At 37.4% G+C, this 23,769-nt stretch overlaps 2 protein-coding genes and 1 pseudogene across 3 annotated transcripts in view; 1 reads left to right on the forward strand and 2 right to left on the reverse strand.

Annotated features, from left to right (window-relative positions):
* Positions 1-23,769, forward strand: part of UPP2 (uridine phosphorylase 2) — a 90,204-nt gene that overhangs the window by 57,702 nt on the left and 8,733 nt on the right. The window lies entirely within an intron of this gene.
* Positions 163-1,385, reverse strand: LOC119543991 (annotated as a pseudogene).
* CCDC148 (coiled-coil domain containing 148) overlaps positions 8,887-23,769 on the reverse strand; it is a 312,951-nt gene continuing 298,068 nt past the window's right edge. For both annotated transcript variants that reach the window (XM_037848948.1, XM_037848947.1), the window contains 3 exons: positions 15,055-15,172; positions 12,715-12,855; positions 8,887-9,980 (listed from right to left, as the gene is read on the reverse strand). In XM_037848948.1, coding sequence (XP_037704876.1) covers positions 9,834-9,980; positions 12,715-12,855; positions 15,055-15,172 — 406 coding nt within the window. In that variant the 3' untranslated portion in view covers positions 8,887-9,833. The remainder of the gene's footprint in view (positions 9,981-12,714; positions 12,856-15,054; positions 15,173-23,769) is intronic.

A 23,769-nucleotide genomic window follows, 5' to 3' on the forward strand; every position in this document is an offset into this window, starting at 1 on the left:
AGGAAAGAAAAAGAGTACAAGGATTTCTGAGTACAAAAAGAGGAATTACTGTAGTATTTGGAAACCGTCTTTCATAGCTTTCTTTTTTTTTTTTTTTTTTTTTTTTAAGTTTAGACTAATTTATTAAGAGCCTCCCCTCCTAGCCCTCGCAGTCTCTTCGGGTCACTTTTTCCGCTTATAGATCTTGTGCACCAGCCCCAAGAGATAGCCAGGGGCAGGGGCTCAGAGTACTGCTCTATGAGACCCAGAAGGTGGCTGTAACTGTCTTCCTCATACTGTGTCAAGGCAGCTGGCAGCTCCATCTCCTCGTACAGCACCTTCACCCGGGCCACCTTCTCGGCCTCCTTCTGCCCGTAATTCTCCTGCAGGATCTGGTGCTGTTCTGGAGAGGCCCGTTGCAAGACACTGAACCACCAGCCAGCTGCACTTGCTGTCTTGAATGTCAGTGCCAATCTTGCCAGTCACATTGGGGTCCCCAAAAAGGTCAAGGTAATCATCTGAATCTGAAAGAATTCTCCCATCTCCAGCAGGATCTTCTTGGCATTGGCATGCTCCTTCTCCCCATCAATGCCCACTATATGCATGGCAGCAGCTACGGGAAGGAAGAAGGAGTAGAAAGTTGTCTTGTACTTGACAATGGATTTGTACCTCTTTTCAGTGAATCTGCCAAGATCCACATTGCCCTGGGGAGCTGTGATGAAGTCCAAAGTCTGCCCAATCTCAGTCTGATAGGAAATCTGCAGGAAAAGCTTGATCAGGTTCAGATAATAGGGCTGCTCCCGGCAATAGAGCTTCAGCAGGCGGTAGATACTTCCAGCAGCATGGCATCATTAATGGCATCCAAACCTATGCCTGGATTCTGATACCAGCAGAGCTGTCCCCGTCGGGTGAGGGATGAATCCATAACATCATCTGACACCAGGAAAAAAGCTTGGAGCAGTTCCACACACCAGCCCACAGTCAGGGCCTGCTGGAGGCTATCAGCATCCTGCTTCTTTGGCTCCTCCAGCTCCTGGAACACTGCCAGCATGTCAAACCCCAGTTGTACTTGCCTCCAATGACATCGTACTCCAGGATCTCCTTGAGTCGGGCAATAGCATCTCCTGTCTCTGGGTGCCCCATCTCATCCTCGGTCAGCATCTTGACAATCTGGGAGAAGTGTTGGATGAAATTCTGCTTTTCTTGGACATAAACATCAGATTTCTTGTCTCCATTCATTCTGAGGGAGGAGCAAAGTGCTCTGTTCCTGGATGCCGGTTCTTGCTCGGTCTCCATAGATTTTTAACATGTAAGAACAGGACAGGTTGGATGGCACAGTCCTTCTTGAGGACTGAGAGGTGCATTTGATTTCATTAAGAGGTCACATAGCTTGTGAATTCTATTATTATAATACCGTTCCATATTAAGTCTCAAAGGGAAATAGCCACTGCCCCTAAATACTTAGTGTCTAAGTTCCTGCAAGTTTTCCCCCTAGAACCTCTCTGTAGTTACCAACACTGGGCAGTAAACTATTGAGGACTCATCCTCAAAGCATCAGCAGGCATACAACATTTTCCCAAATAAATAGATCAGATGTTGGAAAGAGCTATAGAGTTCCCAGTCTCTCCTTAGGTAAACTTCATCCTTTCTGGATTCAGCTAAAGACTTAAAAAGTTTTTTTTCTCATGACTTTTCTGGCCAAGTCCTGATTTTAAAAGTTTCCAGTTTCTCCCAAGTTTCCTTAAAAAAATATCTTTTATCTTCAAAATGGCTTTTTTTTTTCCACTTCTTTGTCCTAGACTTAGAGTCTAGCACAGCTACAGAGATAATGAAGTTATTTTAATAAAGGCAATATAGAACCTCAGGAAATGTGGGCATCATTAAAAAAATAACCAAATACATGCTAGATGTAGGAAGCACACCCTTTCCATGATTTTTGCAAACACTATATAGGATTTTGCTTATGGCTAAGCTCTTTGAAGTCAAAGAAACTCAGTTTCTAGTTGGCTCTTCCACTGAGTGGAAACCACTCAGAAATTAAGATGATGTTCAAAAGAAAATGAAATGGTTCCCCTCTCCCTATTTTCTGAAGAGAGTGGAAATGATAGTTGAGACACAACAAGTTGGAGAGATGGAGGGATAATTTATAATGGTCGCTAGACTGTGGTTGGTGCATTAGAGAAACTGAAAAGAGACCAGTGTATAACTGCATCCTTAGTAGCAAATAACAAAATCCACTCAAGCTATTTTAAATGGAAAGACAATTTATTAAAGGGTGTTAGGTAGTTCCTATAAATTACGGAAAGGCAGAGGATCAGCATTTGAGGTATCTAACCATGGAGGATGTTCAAACCTCACCAGAAGACTGCTCTACTAAAGACCCACTGCTGCTTTACTAATTTCATGCACCATCGCTTGCACCAACTACCCTGAGTACTATATGCTATAACATTACATATGCAACTGATGTTCCAAAGTAGAAGGTCTCTGCTGCCAGCCCTGTGAGTAGATGGATTCTTGCTTTCTCACATAGTTCTCTTATGAATTGAAGTCTCATATGCGTGCATCTAAATAGCAGAGGACAGACCATAAGAGAGAAGGGGAATTGAGTCTCTAGCTTCTAATCTAGAAGATGGATACATAATATGGGACATTCCCCAAAGGTGGGAATGGTGTGGCCAGGCAGCCACTATGCATAGCAAATGTCCTCTATCAGCAGTGTGGTTCCAACATATAGGCCAGGAAGTCAATAGGATGACAGATGAGATGTTAAGAGTGAAAGAGAGGAGGGCATCATGAATGATTCCCAGGTTTCAGGTTTGCATAACATGGTAGGTAGTGGTGTAATTACTGAGATGGAGTGGGCTTGGGGAAGGAGCATATTTAATGAAAAAAAGACAGGCAGGGTCAAGAGTTTAGTCTGGGGGAATTCTGGGAAGATGGTGGCAGAAGTGCATAGTTTTTAAATTTCAAATCAGCCCACAGAAAGGAAGAGAACAAACAAGAAAACAAAGTCAGACACCCATGGGGATCATCTTCAAGAAAACTAGGTGATAAAGTATGCCCATATACCCCAGAGTATGAATGGGTGAAGACCAACTACTGACAGTTACAAGACCTGGATTGTATCCATATCTTTGCAGAAGGAACTAGAGGAAATCAATGGGCAGCATATGGACTTATGAACACTAAAATAGCCAAAGGATACTCACTGGAAAGTTATCTGAACCTGAGAGGAGTTTTGCACTCTCTCGTAATGGAAAAGTACAAGGAGTTTGCATGAAGTCTGAAGGGGCCAGAGAAGTCTGGGCCCCAGGTGCTCCCAAACTAACTAGTCAAAACTTACCTCCAGGACAAATTCCTATGATGAGACGAAACCGTTGCAAAAATAATCCAAATTGAGAAGCACGGGAACAACAGAGAAGAAGGAAAGAAAAGTTCCAGATGAAAGTAGTGGAGGAGATTTCTCCAGAAAGTAAGATGCCACATTTTCTGAGTGGTAAACAAATAAAACAAAAGAGAGCGCTTAAGAGCCCCGAAGTCAGAAGAAGTATCCTGAACCACAATTTATTCTAAAGGTTAAGGAAAACTAATTTTAAGTATAAATGAAAACAAGAAAATGATCAGATCTTGAAGTTAATGTAAGAAAACAGATTAAAGAGAAGAATAATAATGAATGTACACCAGAAAGGCATCACACAAAATATATTAAAATTATAAACTAAAAGCCAATATAATATTTTAAAACCTAAAAAAAATGATACAAGGTATTAAAGAATAACATTGGTTACAATGAGCAAAACTCAGAAAAACCTTTCAGAAATGAAGACTAAACTATAAGAAACACATGAACAAAAAAACCTGATAGTCCTAGGTTAAGCATTATCCTAGCTTAAGATAAATAGAGAGAAAAAAGTAGAACACACTTAAAAATAAAAAACAAAAACCCAAAATGAAAAGCATTGTTTTTTTAAAAATGAGACTATGCAAAAACATCTCTGTCATAAAAGGCAAAAGGCTGTAGAAATGATTCAGATTGAAGCAAATTAAAGAGACGTGATAACTAAAAGCAATATCTGATCTTAGACTGGATCCTATACTGGAGAAAAAAATGCTACTAAAGACCATATTAGGTCAATTGACAAACTTGTAATATGGACAGTAAATTGGATGAAAGTATTGTATCAATGTTAAATTTACCATATTAACTGTTCTGTGATTAAATAAGGTACCATTCTTATCCTTTGTAAATACATACAGATATGTTTAGGCATAAGTGGCTATGGAGTATGCAACTTGCACTCAAATGGCTCAGAAAAAAATATTGTGTGTGTGTGTCTGTGTATATATATGTGTACACGCGTGTAGGGAAAAAAGGCAAATGATAAAGCAAATGGAATAAAATATTATCAATAGGTGAATTTAGGTAAAAGATATACTGGTCTTATTCTTGGGCTTTTCTGTAAGTTTGAAATTATTTCCAAATAAGAAGTTTTTAAAAGCCTGGAAAAAAAACGAGGAATGAGATTAAAAGGATTCAAGAAAAAGTGATATAGACTAAAGGCAAAGAAGATCCATCACGCTATAGTAGATGTCCCTGGGGTGGGGGGTGGGGTGGGAGGTAAGAAGGGACCAGAACAAATACTAACACCTATAATTTAAGAAAAAATTCCTTGAAATGAAATTGAATCTGTATTTTGAAAGAGAATACTACTTAGTGAGAATACTGACCCAGAATGACCAACATTAAGATATAGTCTAGCAAAATTACTGTACTGTAAAGAAAATGAACATAAAAAATTCTTGGTGCAATCAGGCAAAAAGATCAAGTCACCATAAAGGAAAGAAAATCAGAGAATTATCAGTCTTTTTAATGGCCTTTTGACATTTTATGCTAAGGAAAAAAATTGTAAATAAGGCATTTTATATCCAGGCAAAACTGACTTTTATCTATAAAGGCCTTAGACAGACTGTTATCAATATGTCAAAACTCATAAAATGTTTCCATGAGCAATTCCAGGAGAATTTTCTAGAAAATAGGCTCCAGACAATCAAAATGACAACAGAGACATTGATAAAAAGACTGGTCATGATCAGTAAATATAGATTTACTTATAGAATTAAGATTAAATAGGGCTAAAAGGAAGAAAGTATAATATTTACAAAATCCATGACAATATAAATGCAGTAAAATATAAAAAAGGAGAAAGAATAAGTACATAACCAAAATTATTTTATTATTATCAAATTGATATTTTATTCCAAGAGTATTGTGTATATAATGTGGGATAATATAAATGAGTAATAATATGAAGTTATAATTGTAACATTCTTGAGTCATTGAGAACCAGGATTCTCAGTGAGGAAAAAATAAAATACAGATGTAAAATAGAAGATGCCAAGTAGAAACCCTATGGAATTTGAATCAGAAGGAACAGAATGAATTTATATATATATATTTTTCTTCAACAAATAAATTGCAAGGGAAAAATGGATAGAGTGGAAAAGCTATAGACAAAAAGACTCTCAAAAGACTTAATTTAAAAACTAAAACTAAAGTATAGTGTTTAGGGATGTTCCTTTGAGAGATGTAATGATAAAGAAAAATAGAGATAAAGAATCAAATCCTGGACATTCCAACATTTACATATTGTTGGAGGAGTTAGCAAAGGAGATTGTCAAGTGACCAAAGAAACAGCAGGTAAAGCAGAAAGGTTGATGGCATTGAAGCCAAGAAAAAGAGCATGTTTTATGAAGAAGAGTTGTCAGATGAGCTGAATGCTGCTGTGAAGTCAGTGAGATGAGGACTGGAAAGTGTTCATTAGACTTGTCAATATGGACTTCATTCATGGTTTTGATAAGAGTAGTGTCAGTGGAGGGCAAGGGGCAAAGTAAATCAGACTGGGTGACAGTAACTGGAAGGTGAGGAAGAGAAGATATGAGTATATGCAGGTAACAAGATTTTTGGCTGAGAAGAGGAGCAGAGAAACAGCATGGTAGCTAGAGGATAATGTGTGGTTAAGGGAGGTACATATTTTTAAAATATAACTTATTTCAGCATATTTTTATGCTAAGGAGAGCTGTCAGCTTGAATATGTAGGAGAAAAGGAGCATAACCAACAAAGAGAAATTCTTGTAGAGGTGAAAGGGGATGAAAACCAAACCACACGTGGAACGATTGGTTCTTTAAGAGTGGGAGAGTTGCTCCCTGTGTTAGAGGAAGGAAGGTGAATGCAGACATGGGTGTATTTGTAAATTTGGTGGGGGAGTTTTTGAAGTAATTATAGACTACATTCTTTCCATTCAGTTTGAGACAAGGCCATTAGCCTGAAAGCTGTAAACTTGAATCCAGCTTTGATATTTATTAACCATGGGATTGAGAGTAGTGGTTTTCAATTTTTTTTTTTTTTGACCATACCCACATAAGAAATAATTTCAGTGTGACCACTGACATACACATACATAGATAAGTGAAATAAATTTTATTCTATTGGTCATGTACCCTTTCTCTCTTTCTCTGTTTATCTTTTACTCTTTCTCTCTCTCTCTGTCCCCCTGTATGTCCCTCTCTCTCTTTCTTAAGGCTGTCAGCCAAACAAATACACTGGCAAGACACAAAGAATGAGAGCACAAAGGTGGGGAAAGAAAGGAAATCCTATCCTTATGTCATGGGAAGTTTGACTCCTAAGCAGGGACTGGCCTTTCTATCTCAGAAATTCATGTAAATTAGGGATATTAAATCAGAAACTGGCTAAAAAGATTATTTCTGATGCACTTGTAAACCAAGTAATTATGCTTTTTAAAATTTGCTTTCTTAGTGTTCTTTTTTCATTTTATTGATAATTTATAGCATTGACATATAGAAGTATATAAGACTTAGGTACACTTTAAGGAATAATTAAAAATATTATAGAACCACTACCTTGGATAAGCAATAAAACATTTCCATAACTTGGAAGACTCCTTTCCCCCATATCCCCATCCCCCATCTTCTTCTCTATCTGCTGGAGATAATCATTACTTTGAATTTAGGGTTAATCTTTATTTTCTTGTTTTTCCTTATTGTTTCATTACCGGTGTATGCATCCCTAGGTTATGCTTGCCTGTTTTTTGTACATTAGATAAATGAAATAACACATAGTATATATGCCTTTGCCTCTGACTCCTATCACTAAATATTATGTCCATGTTGATATTTTTTTCATTGATATATGCAGTTCCATTATATGAATATATCACAATTTTTATATCTATTCTACTGTTGCTGAATATTTGGCTTGTTTTCATTTGGGAATAATAGTTTATGCAGGAGTTTCTATAAGGCATGTATCTAGTAGAAGAATTTCTGGATCAAAGGGTATAGACATCTTCAACCTTACCAGATAAGACCAAACTTTTTCAATTTATACTCCCACCAGCAGTGTGTGCTTCCCTTTTTCTGTATCATCATACTTGGTAGTTAGAGTTCTTAATTTTTGCTTATCTGGTGGATGTGTATTGGTATTTCATTGGGGTTTTAATTGGCATTTCCATCTTTTCAAATGTTTATTGGCCATTGGATTTCAGATTTCCATATTTTATTTTGTTTCATTTTAAAAATACTGAACAGGACTCAATAAATTGACTTAATGATACACAGTTTGAAAAACAACTGCATTAGGGTATATTATTTTACTCTTCTGAATTTATTTCCTTATCTGTAAAATGGGGATGACAACCTCATATGGTTGTTATGATGGTCATGGTGGGCTGAAAAATGACCCCCCCCCCCAAAGGTTTGTCCTAATCCCCAGAACCTATGAATGTTACCTTGTTTGGAAAAAGGAGTCTTTACAGATGTAATTAATTTAAGGATCTTGAGATGAGATCAGCCTAAATTATCCAGGTGGGCTCTACATTTAATGACGTATTTCCTATTAGAAACACATAGAGAAGCAGACATCCAGAGGATAAGGTGACCTAAAGGCAGAGGCAGAGATTGGAGTGATATGGTTACAAGCCAAGCAATACCAGGATTGTTCATGGCTCCAAGAACCTTCGAGACAGTCATGGAACAGGTTCTCCCCAGAATCTGTGGAGGGAGCATGTCCCTGATGACACCTTGATTTTGGACTTGTGGCCTCCAGAACTGTGAGAGAATAAATTTTTGTTGTTCTAAGCCACGTAGTTTGGGGTAATTTGTTACAGCAGCCACGGGAAACTACTGCAAACGTCAAATAAGATATTATATATAAACTGCACATATGGAGCTGAACACACAGCATGTGCTCAATGAGTGGCAACCACTATTAATATTACTGAAAAAAAGAAAAACAATTAATAAGATTTGAGTCTGGGCAGAGCCAACAGTTGGGCTGCTGCCCAAATCTCAACTGATGTTTTCTTGATAACTATAGCATATCAACTTGCTACTGTTGTGAAAACTGTGGTGCTATCTCTTGCTGTGCTACCACTGGCTACTATTCTTTGATTGTTGGAAAGCAGACAAGGAACAAAACTCAGCTGGAATGTGAGTGAGTTATCTCAGACATCAGTATGGATGCTGTGGACTCTAAGCAGCATCAGTGTCTTGCCACTTAGAGAGGATGTGCTCTGATGCAGCAACGGCTTTCATGGGCTGATTGTCTGGTACTTCACATCAAGCAAATTGAGGACCCAGGCAGGGACAATGTGACCCTGGTAGACACCCCTAAGACAAATGCCAATGCACACTACTCCCTGAATCATGTTAAAGACTCCTTCCTCCTTTTCTTATTATGAGCTGCATAATGCAAAAGGCTGAATTGGAAGGGTATTACAATGAACTGTATAATACAGAAGGGTTTTTGCCCATAGACTCACAGGATTTTTTGTGAAGGTTTATCCTGATGGGCTGGACTTGTTGCATTCCTTACCAATGATGTTGAGGACATCATGAAGCCAAAGATTCCAGCTGTCAGACTGGTCTTTGTCTTTTCTACATTATTCCAGTAACCGCATGGAGACCACAACCCCTGGGCTACAGGTGGATGGAGAATGGGTGGGTGGGGTGGCAGCCACAACAGAAAAAATGCAAGTGGTCTTCCTATTAACAATTGGTAACTTTCAACAGCACTGACTTGCTATTCTGAGTAAATAACTAGTTTCTAGAAACAGTCTTAAATTTATGCTTAATTTTTATTTGAAATGCTCCTTTTAAAATAAAATCTAGATATTTACTAGATAATTTGGAACTTTTGAAAGAATTCCAATTATTGTAAACTTTTAAATATTCCTTCCAAGCAACTATACAAATGCATTTTTTTCCAAGCCAAAACAGATATTCCCATGCTTGAAATGCTATTTCTAATTTCTAATTTATTCTTAAGGACTAATTTGCAAAATGAAATTGTTTGGATGATTGGTTTGCAGTAAACATGGTGTACCAAATTGGTTTCTAAATTTAGAGAAAGGTTGCATCTCCTCTTATAATAATCAAGAAATAATAGAAGTATTAATGTTAATGACGCTTCCATAATTAAAAAGTCAAATTCTGAAATAACAAGAAGGTTAGCAGGTAGTGGCTTCATAATTTATACTTCTTGCAAATTGTTATTTTGAGGTCCTTTCATAGGATAATGCAATCTGCAAAATGTAATTTACAAAATGATGGTATATGTACCATATATATCATAAGCTCCATAATCTTTGGGAATTTAATACTATTAAATAAAACTTAAAATTCTAAGAATTATAAAAGAAAGTTATTTTAATAGATGCTTTGATTTCTATGTCTGATTCTTAAAAAATTTTAGTAAATAGCAATTATGGTAATTAAATATAAATGTATTCAAAGAAAAATCCTGTTTATATAAAATATAATTTGGGGATGAGAACTAGATTTTGAATACAGTAGACTCCATGTCCTTCCTTGGAGGTTTTTGAGGATTGATTTTTGGAAATATCTCTTTGGCATAAAATGTTTTATGAAGTCCTGCTTCTCGAAGTGCTAACTCAAACCGAAGTCTAGGATCAGAAATTATCTGTAAAAATAAATACAATTTAAATAAACAGCAATTCATTGAACTAATGTACATTTTTTTCAGTTCATTCTATTTTCCCCAAGCTGCATAATTTGGTTTTGCAGGATAGATGACTAAATGACAATAAACTTTGCACTTACTGATGATTATATTCCTGTTATTTTTGCTGAAAATATCCAACACTTTTTGACATTTAACCCTTTCCAGTACTTCAATGGTTCCAACAGAGAATGTATAGAATACTGTATATTAGTAAAAATGCAACAAATTAAAATGATTAAAACATGAGATACTGGAAGCTTATTTTCACTACTATCACTGATTCATTATTTTTTGATAGATGGACTTGTAAAACATAGAAAACCAGTGATTAAAACAAATCTAAGTCTCAACTTTATGCATTTTTGTTTTTAAACAGACATTTTAATTTCTACATCATTTAAGCAATATGTAAATTAAGTTTAAACACATGGCCACTACTTGAAAATAAAATCATAGAATTTTTCTTCCAAGGCCGGATTTCTATTTCAAGCAGAACTAGAAAATTTCACCATCTTATTCCAAATGTGGAAATGGCAGATGAGTATCTCAATTTGTTTACATTTATTACTGATTGGACCTTATTCCTGTTCCCCTCCTTCCATGAATACTAAATGTCCACAGACATTGTTTGCAATGACAAGAAGGTAACCACGTATGGATTATAGCTTATGATCATTTTACATGAACCTGAAGCTCCAGAGAGGATGGGGCTAATAAGCTGTTAAAAGCAGCCCTAAGAACTCTAAGGAACTCTTAGACTAATGCAGGTAATAAGAAAGTATACAGATGATTATTGTTTGTGGCAATGTGTGACAGATGATCCAAGAGAAATAAAGAGAGACCTAGCAAGAAAAGGATGGCACACGCAAACCTTAGAGGAGAAAGAGGTCAATTTAGGGTCAGGGCAGTTCGGGTAGAACATTGAGGCAATATTCTAAGCAGTTGACATTTATTACCTCCAATCCTCACAAGAACATTTCAAGCAATTATTTTATAGATGAGGAAAAGAAGACATAAAGATGTTTATAACATATATAAGTTCACAAAGCCAATAAATGGTGGATGTGGATTTGAATCCAGAATGTAGGCTCTTCCCAATATTACATGCTGCCTAGCTTGGAATCATCCTCATTTTCTTCAACCCCTCCTTCCTCAACCAGAGCCATCCATGCCCAACCCCCACCCCTCACTTCTGTGAGGGCTTCTCTACTGATCTACCCCAATTCTCTATTCAGGGCACTTGGCTAAAACATAAATATGATTATATAATTTACCTGCTTCAAAGTTTCATCTCTACTCACAGGATAAAGGTCAAATGCCTTGGCAAGTGAGACCTATGATGCTTTTCACAATCTGACCCTAACCCATGTTCCAGCCTCATCTCCTTGTCATGTACTTTAAACTGAAGAAATACTAGGAAAGGCCTTGTCTCACCCTCTCCTGCTTGGTAAAATGCTACACTTCCTTAGCCCTGATTCCTGACAGCTTTCCAGCTTCTGGCTTCAGTTCTTGCAAGCCCTAGCTGCTCTCCCAACATTGGTTTCTGGGAGATGCCCTTGCATCCTTATAATTAATCTCTCTCCCCTGTCCCCATCCCCCCAATTTATTTTTGTTATCCTAAATCATCCATAATGAATTTTGTTATTGCTACCCAAAATCCTCAACTAATAAGATAGAGCTCAAAAGTTTCCTTCTGATGCTCTGATCATTTTTCTGACTTCTCTAGCCTGAGTTAACCATTTGCTTTCCCAGGTTGTCACAAGCCTTTGTACTTGCCTCCATTACAGAATCTCACCCTAGTAGCATTATTTCCTTACATGCCACTTACCCTACAAATGAGGCTTCTTTTGCTCACTCTCTATAGACAGGACCAGTTCGTCTTGTCCAGGGCTCAACCCTGGTACCCATCGCACCATGCTGGGACATAGTATATGTTCCAAATATATTTGTCTGATTATTGTGAATAATTATTTATCTTTTATTCTCTGGCAAAGTATGCAGCACATAATAAAGGCACACGAGATTTCTTGGCCATGGAGAAATTTCCTGTTTACATAATTACATAAGTAGTCATTTATTCATCTGCTCCCTCCCACCCCCTTCCAGCCATCATGCAAAAGTTATTTCTCAGTTTCATGCACAGACTGAAATGAATCATAAGTTGGAGAAATGGTTAAAGTAACCCTTAAACCATTTTCCACAGAAAATGTTTTACTTTAGTCTTTAGCTCTGATGTATTATCTTCTGTTCACTTTAATTTCTGAAAGCTTTCCTCTGCTTTGTCCTATATCTGTATAATCAGTTGTTTCTTAAATAGGATTTATGTTATGAATTTAAATATATATTCCTTAATATAATAGAGAAATATTTAAAGAACAAAACCCAATATTAACATAGAACTTTCAAGTAAAACTTACAAAGTTATTAAAAATTTAAAAAATGAATTTTTCAATGAACAGATTTTATAATATTTTCACTTAAAATTGTTTAGGTCTATGTCACCACTCAGCTATTTTATAAAATTAAGAATTATACAGTAATTATGTGGCATCCTTTAAAAGTAAAAATTATGCTACTGTGTGATATTCAAATGTAAACACTGAAAACAACTTCTAATCCAAACACACACTTCGACAATTCTTATTGTCATCATGGCTTTTCCATCAATCCTGCAAATAATTTTCATAATTACCTGCTGTTCATTGTATGTATTCAGTGTGAAGAGTGGCTTTTGAAGAATAAATTCTTCTTCAATCCCAATACCCATCTTAGCTTTCGATGCCACTGTATCTGACATCATTCTAACGGGATCAAATTGAGCAACAATAGCAACCTGAAAGAAGAGAAAGCATGGCTACTTGGAACAAGATACAAATTAAATATTTTTTGGTAACATTATCAGTGTTAAATGCCTCTTAAAATTAAGAAATTTTATTAAAGAGAAAACCTAAGAGGGAAGAGCAGAAAGAATATTAAACCAGGCCAGTCTTAGAGATCCATAAGGGAGTGAATGGTTTAAAAACAAAATAAAATGAAACAATCAAAAATTTGTTTCATGATTAATTTTAGATAAAATTTTCTCTTTCTGATCCAAAGTCATAGTAGACCATATATAGAAAATCTTCATATTCTACCAACAACATAAAAAAAGTTCTTACCACTAGTAACTTACGGCTATGGTAGTCCCATGATGTTTTCAGAACCAGAAAGATTAGTCTGATTAAGCTGAATCGAAAATGTATCATTCATGGGTAATTTTGAGCAGTATTAATGGGCAAGGTGGGTGAATTTCCATTCCACCAAACAGCTGGATTTCTAGGGGCTGCTATAAACCATTGTTTCCCCTTCTGAAAAACTGCATAGTCATTTTGACTCAAATGCCCTTGTCCTTTATGATAATTCAAACCTGCACCCTAATGAAAAGAAGCCACTAATTTTGTAAATTATATGCACCATTAGTAACATCTGCTTGTTAATTCCTAAAGTCAAGAATTAGCATTAAGAAAATGGCATTTTTAATGCCTTTTAGAAGCTATAATGATGTAACTGTGGGTTAAACATACTTCGATTATTGTAGGTTTCCTAGCCAAAATGTCTTATACTATAGTTCTAAATACTGATTACAGATAATAGGCATAGATATTTCCTCTTTCAATGGGCTCACAGATAGAAGGAATTCTAATCATATGGACACTGTAGCTTTCAAAATTATATTTTGAGCAAGAATGTGTTTAGTAATAGTGATGTTATTTTTTGTCCCCAGAAGGCTGTGGTATATAATTATTTGCTAATGATTGAATAATTCAAATTTTGTTGGATGTAGGATAGCCAGGATGTACAGTCCTGTGCTTTGAATTTACTTTATAATCTATTTTATTGATAATGATTAAGGTGATGGTATAATAGTCACATGAATTTACACTTCATCTATACTTTCTCATTTACTAGATTTCCTTGGTTTGAATCCTAGTCTGATATCCAACAGCTGTGTGACTTTGGAGATGGCACACAGACTCTGGTGTGCCTCCTCTGCTTCTTTTTCCATAAAATGGGAATAGCAATATACCCAGTTCAAAGGATTGTTGTAGAGATTAAATTAAGTAATACCTAAAAGCATTTAGAACAGGACTAAACACTTAGTAAATACTCAATAAACATGATTTCACATTACTACACATCTGTGAGGCAGGTAATATTATTGTTATTATATCCATACTACAGTTGAGGAAATGAGGTTTAGGGAGGTTAAGTAAAAGATCTAAGTTTTCTCTGCCAGTGAGGAGCAGAACTCGGTTGTACCAGGTTTGAAGGACACCAGATGCCAAGTTCTTATCCACGATGCTATGTCACTTCCACTGACACAGTGGCCAGTCATGGAAATGGTATCAGCTCAGAAATGGTATCAAAGGAGACAGCTTGTGAGTTGAACCAATCACTTCTTGGTTCAAAATTCTGGAAAATTACAAAGTAAACTATTTTATCACATTCCCCAAGTTCTTATATCCCTGCTCTAGTCATCTCTTTTCACATCCATCTACTTTTGCCTACTTGTACTAGGCAAAGCAATGGGAGATGTTTATTCCACCACACACAAAAATGGTATTTTTTTAAGTGTTTTTTAACATGCTTGTTGACTGTGAGAGGTTTCCAAAGAGAGGTCCCTACCCCAAAGAGGATTATCTTGCTTGAGTTCCACCAGGTTGTCTGAGGACAGTAAAATCTTTCAGCTAGATGCAGGGTTTCACTGCTGGGAATGGATACCATTCTGTGAAATAAACTAGAAGTGATATGGAAATATTTAAATCTTGAGGGAGCTTTTTTAAAAGGTGCTGATAAACTTCTTTTAATATACTGAGCAACTGGTTCAACATAAATCTAATTGCTCTCAAGAATGAAGATCAGTGCCCCAATTTGGAAAAGTTATATTTTATATAGCAGATGTCATGAACTGAGCCCTAGTAATGATGTTATTAAGAGCCCTTGGAAACATTTTTTTTTAAACCACCCATGAAAATTTCCAAATTAAAAACACCTGTTTCCTGAGGGCCTCTAGCTGCCTCTCTCTCTCTTGTTCTTCACGTGCTTCTTGAAGGGCCACTTCTTTTTTCTCCATCAAACGCTTTTCCAATAATTCTTGTCGATATTTAACCCTTTAAGAAATAATGCACAAGGAAGTTAGAAAAACATCATAATAATCTTAGAAATTATATGCACTGGAGCAGGCATCTCAGAGGTGACATGACTGTAGATTTTGTTTTTGCTTGATTTCTAATATCTAAAAAACAAAAGATACTTGTGTAAAATGCAATTTACAGTAATTCTCATAACCACCAGAGAAATGCAGGTCATGGGGCAGGAAAGGAAGGAGTGAAATCCAGTTCATCTCTTTCTTCATTGAAGTTATTTTGTTAAACTCTCAAACGGTCTGTTGCCTGCCACAGCTGTAGCTAATTACCTGAGAGCTGACCATCTCACTCTTGAGTTACAGCATTCTTCTGATGAGCATTTTTAACACAATTTGAAATGTTAAAAAGGTATATTCAGTATTAAGTATAGTTTTAGAAAGAAGGGTATAATAATATGCCCAAATTATTTTAATTACTAGAACTTAAACTACATTTTGTCAATATCATCACTCATGTTGTCAAAAATGCTCTTCTTGTTTGTGTGTGTGTCATCAAAAAACTTCAAAAATTTGCACTTGGACATCTGTAGATGGCAGCAGAAACATTAGTTTCCCTTAGCATTATGTTTCTACCCCCTTTAAAATCAGCATGTATTAAAACAGAGCATATTAAATACATGGTTTAATACCCTCAAGCTCATTTGGCCCTCCTGTGCTGACTTTTTCTTGGCAAGCCTTTCTTACTATCTTCTCCTGAAGCTATTCTTCTATTGAATTATCGAGTTGGGATTTGGCTTTGCAAAATGTGGGCACCTAAGTTTTCAGGAAGTATTAGGCCGTTGCTCTGTCTTCCATGACTGATGGTGTAGATTAACTGTCTTTCAGATGTGTCACAAATGCCTTTTGCAGTTAGCATGTACAGCCACGTAGTCCATGGATATACCTTCACAAAGCACTTTATATTCTGGATTCTAACATTTACTGAGTTTTCACTATGTACCAGGTTTTGTGCTTTACATATTTTGATTCATTTAGACTTCACGACAACCCTATGTTAGGACACCATTATTGATCCCATTTTACAGACAAAGAAATGGAGGCACAGATCATGATATAACTTGTCCAAGGTCTCACCTAAAAAGTGGCAGAGCCAGAAATCAAATCCAGGCACCTTTTTTCTCCCTCCACTCCAAGCATTTAACTACTATAGTTTTCTTCTCTCTTCTCCCTGTAATCTCTCCATCCACCTCACTAACTTCTGATATGTACTCTGTGCCAAACCTTGTGCTAGATATTGTGAGCATACCAAGAAAAAGCCCCTGCCCTTAAGAAGTATACAGTTTTATGGAGACAAAGAGACATACCTAAAGAACTAAACAAAGTATAATGTCTTAGGAGGTTTATAAATAAGGTCCACTGAGCATTTGTGGAAAGGTGAAATGACCATTTGCTGGGTTGTGGGAGGGATTGGCAGGACCCAGCAAGACGCTAGTAGAAGAGGCAGCATGAGAGCTGGCCCCAGAGGATTAGGATATGGAGAAATACTGCGGGATAGGGCAGAGGGCAAGGCCTGCCTTCCAGGCTGAGAGAGCTGCACTTGGCTGAAGAAAAGGAGATGCCAATTTAAGGAGGCACTCATTCCCAACTTCATGCAAGGGCCTGAGAGTGAGAAGTCCCTCACACTTCGCCTAACACTACCCATTGCCCTGGGAAGTGAAATATTCAAGATGGCTAGAACAGGGCGACTGAATGAGGAGTGAGCAAGAGGTGGGATGGGTAGGCCTCAAGAAGATAAATTCATGGGGAAAAATACTGTTTAAAGACAGGTTGCTCCTGAGTCTGACACTGAAGGAAAATCACAGGGAGGGGAAAGAAGGGAAGCATGCCATGGGTCTTTATGGAATGCAAAGCCCAGAATAAGATTTTGAAGGAAAATCCTAAAGTCCTTTAGTGGCCATGGTTTTCCCCTCCATTGTCTCCAATGTTAGGAGTCAACAGAGTCGATACACACAGATTAATGAGCCCACAGACCAGATTGCTGACTTTCTCCTGTGCCTCCATGTCACGGAGACCTATATTTCTCCTCCTTTCCATTTTCACTAAGGCATGACCACTGCTGTTCTAATGAGGTTCTACTCAATTTAAGCACTGAGTAGAAGCTTCTGTGTAGGTTCAATTAAAAGACACCCTGGGATTTGACAATTACCATATGGTAATTCTCAGAACCTTTGAAAAGTTTCTCTTCCTTTGGGATATATAGGTTGCTTTGTCTGCAACAAAGTTTTGTCTGCTTTGTGGAAAAGTAATAGTTGTTGCAGTCAGGGGAGCTTGACTAGTAAGGATGAAAATGCAAATGAGGACAAAGCATTCTTACCTGTGTAGTAGAGAAGGCTGGCTTATAGTTTGAGACTCATTTATTTAGTTAACTAATATTTATTGAGCACCTACTATGCATCAAGCACTGTGCTAGGCACTGAAGATACAGCATAAGCATGAGAGACATGTTTCTGCCCTCACAGAGCTGAAAATTCAGTGGAGTACAAAGACCCAGGCAGTTACAATACAGGGAGGCTCATGTTCTGAGGGGCAGTGGAGGCAGAGGTCATGGAGAGCACCTTTGACAGACTTGGGACATTCAGGGAAGCATCCCAGAGGAAGTACTGTCAAGTTGAGACTCAAAAAAAGGAGCAGGAATTCACCAGAGAGGGATTGAGTAGAAAGAATGTTCCAGACAGAAGAAACAGCATATGAAGGCCCAGAGGTGAGAGAGCACAGGTATGTTTGAAGAACTGAAAGAAATTTGGTATGATCAAAAATGAACAATGCAAGGTGTAGAGTGCCAAGGGCTAAGGTTGGGGAGTCAAGAGGGGCCACATATTACAGGGCTTTTCAAGCATGAAGCCTTCTGGTCAGGGAAATACAGTGATCACTTTGCCATTCAGAAAATTCTCTCCTATAATATGGAGGCTGGATTGTCAGGAAGCAAGATCAGAGAGAATGTCCAGATACAAACTGAAGGTTTTCTGATCTAGGGCAGGGGAAGGGATGGTAGTAGGTGGTAGGGAGAAGACGTGGATTTTAAAGTTATGCAGGAAATGGTATAGATAGGAACTGTCAGTTTATTTTATGGAAGAGGTATAGATATAGAAAAGGAGTCAACATTTGTCTTACACAGTGAATGGTGATATCTCTCACTAAGATTGGGGACTTCAGAAGGGAACAAGGAAGAGAAGGTATTAGGTTCAGTATGGATACAGACATGACTTCAAGAGATGCGGCCTGAAGACAGAGATCGGGAAACTTTATCAAAAGAAAGGAATTGAAGCCATGGTGATTGATGGTATCACCCAGGAAGAGAGTGTAAAGTAAAAAGAGAAGTGGACCTAGGATTGATTCTCAAGGAAACTACAGTTAAGACAAGGACAGAAGAAGAGAACACTTTCTAGAGGAATGGGGAGGAGAAATGGTGTCAAAGAAGCAAAGGAAAAAAGAGAGGAACAATGTCAAATGCTATCAAAAGATCAATTATAACCCAAAGTAATCATTGGGTTAAATAATACAGAGGTTATTGGTGATCTTGGCAAGAGTTGAAACATCTGTGGGAAGAAAAGAAGTAGAAAGAGTGAGTGGAGATAACCCCTTCAATTCTGATGCAAAAGCAAACTTGGAGGAGAGAAACTATTGACCTGATCACAGTTGCTTTGACTGCAAAGTGATGACAAGATTATTTACCTTAAAGGTTTGCCAAGGAAAAATTTAAAAAACAAGGGACTCACTCTAAAATTCTTCATTTTTACATTTTTACAGATGCTATGGTTTTATCTCAAATGATAATTCACTTATAAAGGGGAAATTCTCTGTGCCTCCTTCTTTTCCCACTCTGGATTAGAAAAATGTCTTTGCCTAAAGAGAAGTGATGCAGAAAAAACTCCTGGAGAAGGCCGAATACTCACATATTCATGGGGAAAGAAAATAGCAACACAGTAAAGTCAATCATTTGGAAAATTTTCTACAATAAATACTTTTAGTCATTTGAGGTAGCAGATTTTCTCCAAATTAAACTGTTGCTAGGAAAGTCAAAGTCGGGAAGTGGCTAAATTCAATAGCCTTTAAGTCATGCACTGAATTCCCAAAAAGGAATCCTGAGTTCTTCTCTCTCAGTCTATTTTATGCTCCCTGAGTCTACAAAGGTTGAAAGTGCTGCAAAGGAAGCCTTGCGACTTCTCTGGGGGGTAGAGAAGCATTATATTGTTCAAAAGCAACAGCTGCTGCAGAATCAGGCACAGAATTACCAATAATTTGCAAAGGATTCTGTTTAAGCTCCAGTCCTGAGTATACTTGAAGGAATAGGAAGCTTTCATGTAGAAATGGAGAATTTATGCATCATTTAGGAGACTTTTTATGTCTCGAGTATACAAATGAAAATGGTTTGGAAACACCTTGAATTATAATAACAGCTTTTCTTTGCTTCATTGAAACTTCAGAAAGAACTGGGTAAAATATTGACCTTCCTCCTATCTGGAGCCACAGTTAACTTCAGTCTAAAAGAAGCTACCACAACCAAGGGAGGTGGAAAAAAAGGACTTCTGAAAAACGGCTGACAGTGGCAAGATTTCCAATTTTTTTTTTTAAAGTGTAGGCAGTAAATAAAACTGAACCTAAAGGCACATCTTAATTAGGGTACCCTAACTGCTGTTGAACTTCCTCCAAAACTACTTCAGGGAAGTAATTTGCCCCACGGAATTGAAGGCAGTTTATAAACAAACTTGTTCCATAGTGGTATTTAAGTCATGTGGCTTACACAGTATGGAATAAGAAATCTTCAAATAGTCACCCACCTTAGTTGCTATGGCCTGAGGTATTTCAGAAGCAGCATCAGGGTGAACCTCTTTCTGCCTATTAGGAAACCCCTTTTCAGTTTAAACCCCACTCAGAAAGTTGTTCTTCCCACTAGGCAGAGTAAACATCTCCATTAGCTACAAGATACCCTGACAGGGAAAAGTATGCAGATCAAAACAGACGTGGGCCAGGAGCCAGCCAGCACTTCTCAAGGAAGCCTGCCGAGATAAAATTATAGAAATAAGATAACCAGATGCTCACATGGGGGAGCATAACCCATCTAACAGGCAGAGAGGCTCTACTCAATGGAAATTTTGGCTAAGGCATATGCAAAGACCACTTTCTGTAACTCACAAAGCAAAGCCTGATACAAGACAGTGGCATCCTGGTACAGACTGGTGTAGGGTGAGAACAAAGAGGACTCACAGAGGATATGCTGAGCCAGAAGGAGATGAACCCATGCCAGAATCAAACAGAGACCATTCTCCTGGTTCAGAGCTCTTACTGGTTCCTTTGTGAGGTAAAATGGCAAGTTCCTATTAGAACCCTATTCTTCAATTGACTAATTCAGTTAGTCAAAATATATTTACTTTGAGCACCTACTATGTGACAAGCGCTGTTCTTGATGCTCAGAATACAATAGCAGGGGAAAAATGGACAAAATACCCTCTCTCCTAAGTCTTATAGAGATTTTGGGTTGTTAGGTAACAAAATTGGCTCATTTTTGTGTTATGCCATTTTATTGTTATGTAATGATATGTCTCATTTCAGATGGTGGGTTAAACTTTTTTTAATAAATTATTTTTGAATTTATCATAAGGTCCTAATTTAGAGGATTCCTTTTTGTATCATTATAGGGTAAAAGTTCTCAACTATAGCTGTCATTAGAAGCACTGGGACAGAGAACTGTGGGAAGATGGTGGAGTGGGAAGCTCAAGGACTCAGTCCCTCCACCAGAACAACTATTAAACAGACAGGAACTGTCTGAATCAACTATTTTGAAACTTTGGAGTTCAGAAGAATACTGTTTAGCATCCAGGGGAGAGCGGGAGGAAGAGGCTGGCAAATTGTGGTAAATACCAGTGAATTAGTCTCTCTGTGCAGTGCTCACCATCACCCATCATCCACTCTCACAGCAGGCAGTAGCTTGCTGGTGCCAGAGTGGGACATAAAAACCTAGTTCCTCAAGATTGGGGGGGTTGGGTACTGGTCCTATTTGATCACTGCTTTTGAATAGCTACTTCAGATCACTGGGGCCCCGTCTCTAGGGGCAGCCATTGTTTCAAACTACTCAGGCAAAAAGTGGTAGAGACTTAAAGAACTTAAGTTTCCTCAGAGCTGTAGAGGACAGCTGAAGGGTTGCATTTGCTGGGCATGTGATGAGTCAAGGGAGTGCAGTTTGGGAAAGCCATGAAAGAAGTTCCTAGTACCCTTCCTGGCCCATTCCTCAGCCCTGCCCCAGGGCAGTTTGGAGATGGCTGATGTTCCCTTTGTGGGTTTCTCACCTTGTTGTGGCTGGGAAAGACTGACATGGGAAACTCTATGCTTCAGTACCAGAATTTGCTCTCCAGGCCAAAGCAACTTGAGACAATGAAAGCAATGTAAGAGAAAATTGAGGCAGGCAGCCTACAACAAAGGCTTACTTGCTTTAAATTCTGCAGTAAAACACTCAGGTGAGAGAGAAGGTCTATTTCCCAGGGAGGGGACATTCAAACTCCTGTAAACAGGGGAACTCCTAAGGCCAATAGCAAGCACAAGCCAAAGACAAGACACAGGCCCAGGAATTATAGGGAGGACTCTGTACTTTTTCTTCACCTTGGGCTGACCTTCCTGATAGGAGGGCTAAACTCTGAAGGAGAGCACCAGCCAATGCAAAGCCAGTTAGGAAAGACTGGTCAAAGGTGATTTTACTTAGATTTGCATGGTTGTTTTAGCCCTTGATACTTAGAAAATCTTGTCATCTCATTATCTGGGTACAATCTTAAGAAACAGACATCACAGGGAATAAATCCCAGAGTTAACATTTTTAAAATATTAAAATGTACAGTGTATAACAAAAGATAAGACAAAGAAACAGGAAATGATGTTTGCAAAGGAAGAGGATAAAAATCCAGAAAATGCCAATGAAGAAGACCAGAATGTAGACATACCGGACAGAGACTTAAAGAAAATGATCTTCAATATGCTCAAGGAGATAAAGGAAAATACAGGGAAAAAAACCTAAAGGATATCAGGAAGACAATCAATATATTCAAGGAGATGAAGGAAAATACAGAGAAAAAACTAAAGGATATCAGGAAAACAATGAATGAACTATCTGAGACTCTCAATAAAGAGACAAAAGTTTTAAAAAGGTAACAAACTGAACCACTGAAGTTGAAGATCATAATAAGTGAAATGAAAAATTCCCAGAAGGGTTTTAACAGCAGATTGGAGCTGGCTGAAAGATGAATCAGTGAACTCGAAGACAGGACAATGGAAATGAGTCAGGTTGGGGAGCAGAAAGAGAAAAAAATCATAAAAAGTGAAAATAGCCAATAAGACCTATGGTACTCCATCAAGTGTAATGTTATACACATTACAGAAGTCCCAGAAAGAGAAGAGAGAAAGGGGCAGAAGGAATATTCAAAGAAATAATGATAGAAACTTCCCAAACTTAGCAAAAGATGTGAATATACACACCCAAGATGCCCAGAGAACAACAAACAGGATAAACTTGAAAATAAATATGCTCTGTCACATACTGATCAAACTTTCAAATGCAAAGGGCAAGGAGAGAGTTCTCAAAGCTGAAAGAGGGAAGCAATGTGTTATGTACAAGGGAGTCCCAATTAAATTAAATGCCTATTTCTCATCAGAAACCATGGAGGCAATTAGACACTGGGTTGAAATACTTAACGTGCTGAAAGAAAACAACTGCCAACCAAGAATTTTATATCCAGCAAGACTTTCTTTCAAAAATAAGGAGAGATTAAGACATTTCCAGATTAAAAAAAAAAAAAAAAAAAGAAAGAAAAGGCTGAGGGAGCTCATTACCACTAGACCTACCATACAAGCTGTGCTAAAGGGAGTTCTTCAGATTGAAAGGAAAGGACACAAGACAGTGGATCAAAGCAGCATAAAGAAAGAACTCTAGTAAAAGTAATCATATGGCCAATTATAAATGCAAATAGTGTTGTATTGCATTGTGTTATGTAACTCAACTTCCTACTTCTTACAGGTACTAAAATGCAAATGCATAAAATGTATAGATTAATTGATGGTTTGGGACAACACAATGAATAAAGATTTGATTTGTAACAAGTACCAAAAAACAGGTGGGGGAATGGATGGGTACAGGAACAGTGTACATGTATGTTTTTGAAGTTGGTATCAAACCAAATATGATAGTTATATTGAGGATGTTAAATTTTAACCCCATTGTAACCACAAGGAAAATACATGAAAAATACGTCCAGAAAGAAAAGAGAATGGACCCAAAATGGTACAATACAAAAAAAATCAAGTATATATGAAAGAAGGTATAAATGTAAAAATTAAGGGACAAAAACAGTATAAGACTTACAAAGACTAAATAGCGTAACGACAGAAGAAAGTCCTGTATTATCAGTAGTGATTTAAAATGTAAAGGGATTAAACTCTCCAGTCAAAAGGCAGAGTACTGGAAGAATGGATTACAAAGTATGACCCAACTATATGCTGTTTACAAGAGAGTCACCTTAAATTCAAAGACACAAGTAGGTTGAAAGTGAAAAGATGGGAAAAATATACCATGCAAGTAGT

The sequence above is a fragment of the Choloepus didactylus genome, chromosome 9 (genome assembly GCF_015220235.1).
Source record: "Choloepus didactylus isolate mChoDid1 chromosome 9, mChoDid1.pri, whole genome shotgun sequence".
Taxonomy (NCBI): domain Eukaryota; kingdom Metazoa; phylum Chordata; class Mammalia; order Pilosa; family Megalonychidae; genus Choloepus; species Choloepus didactylus.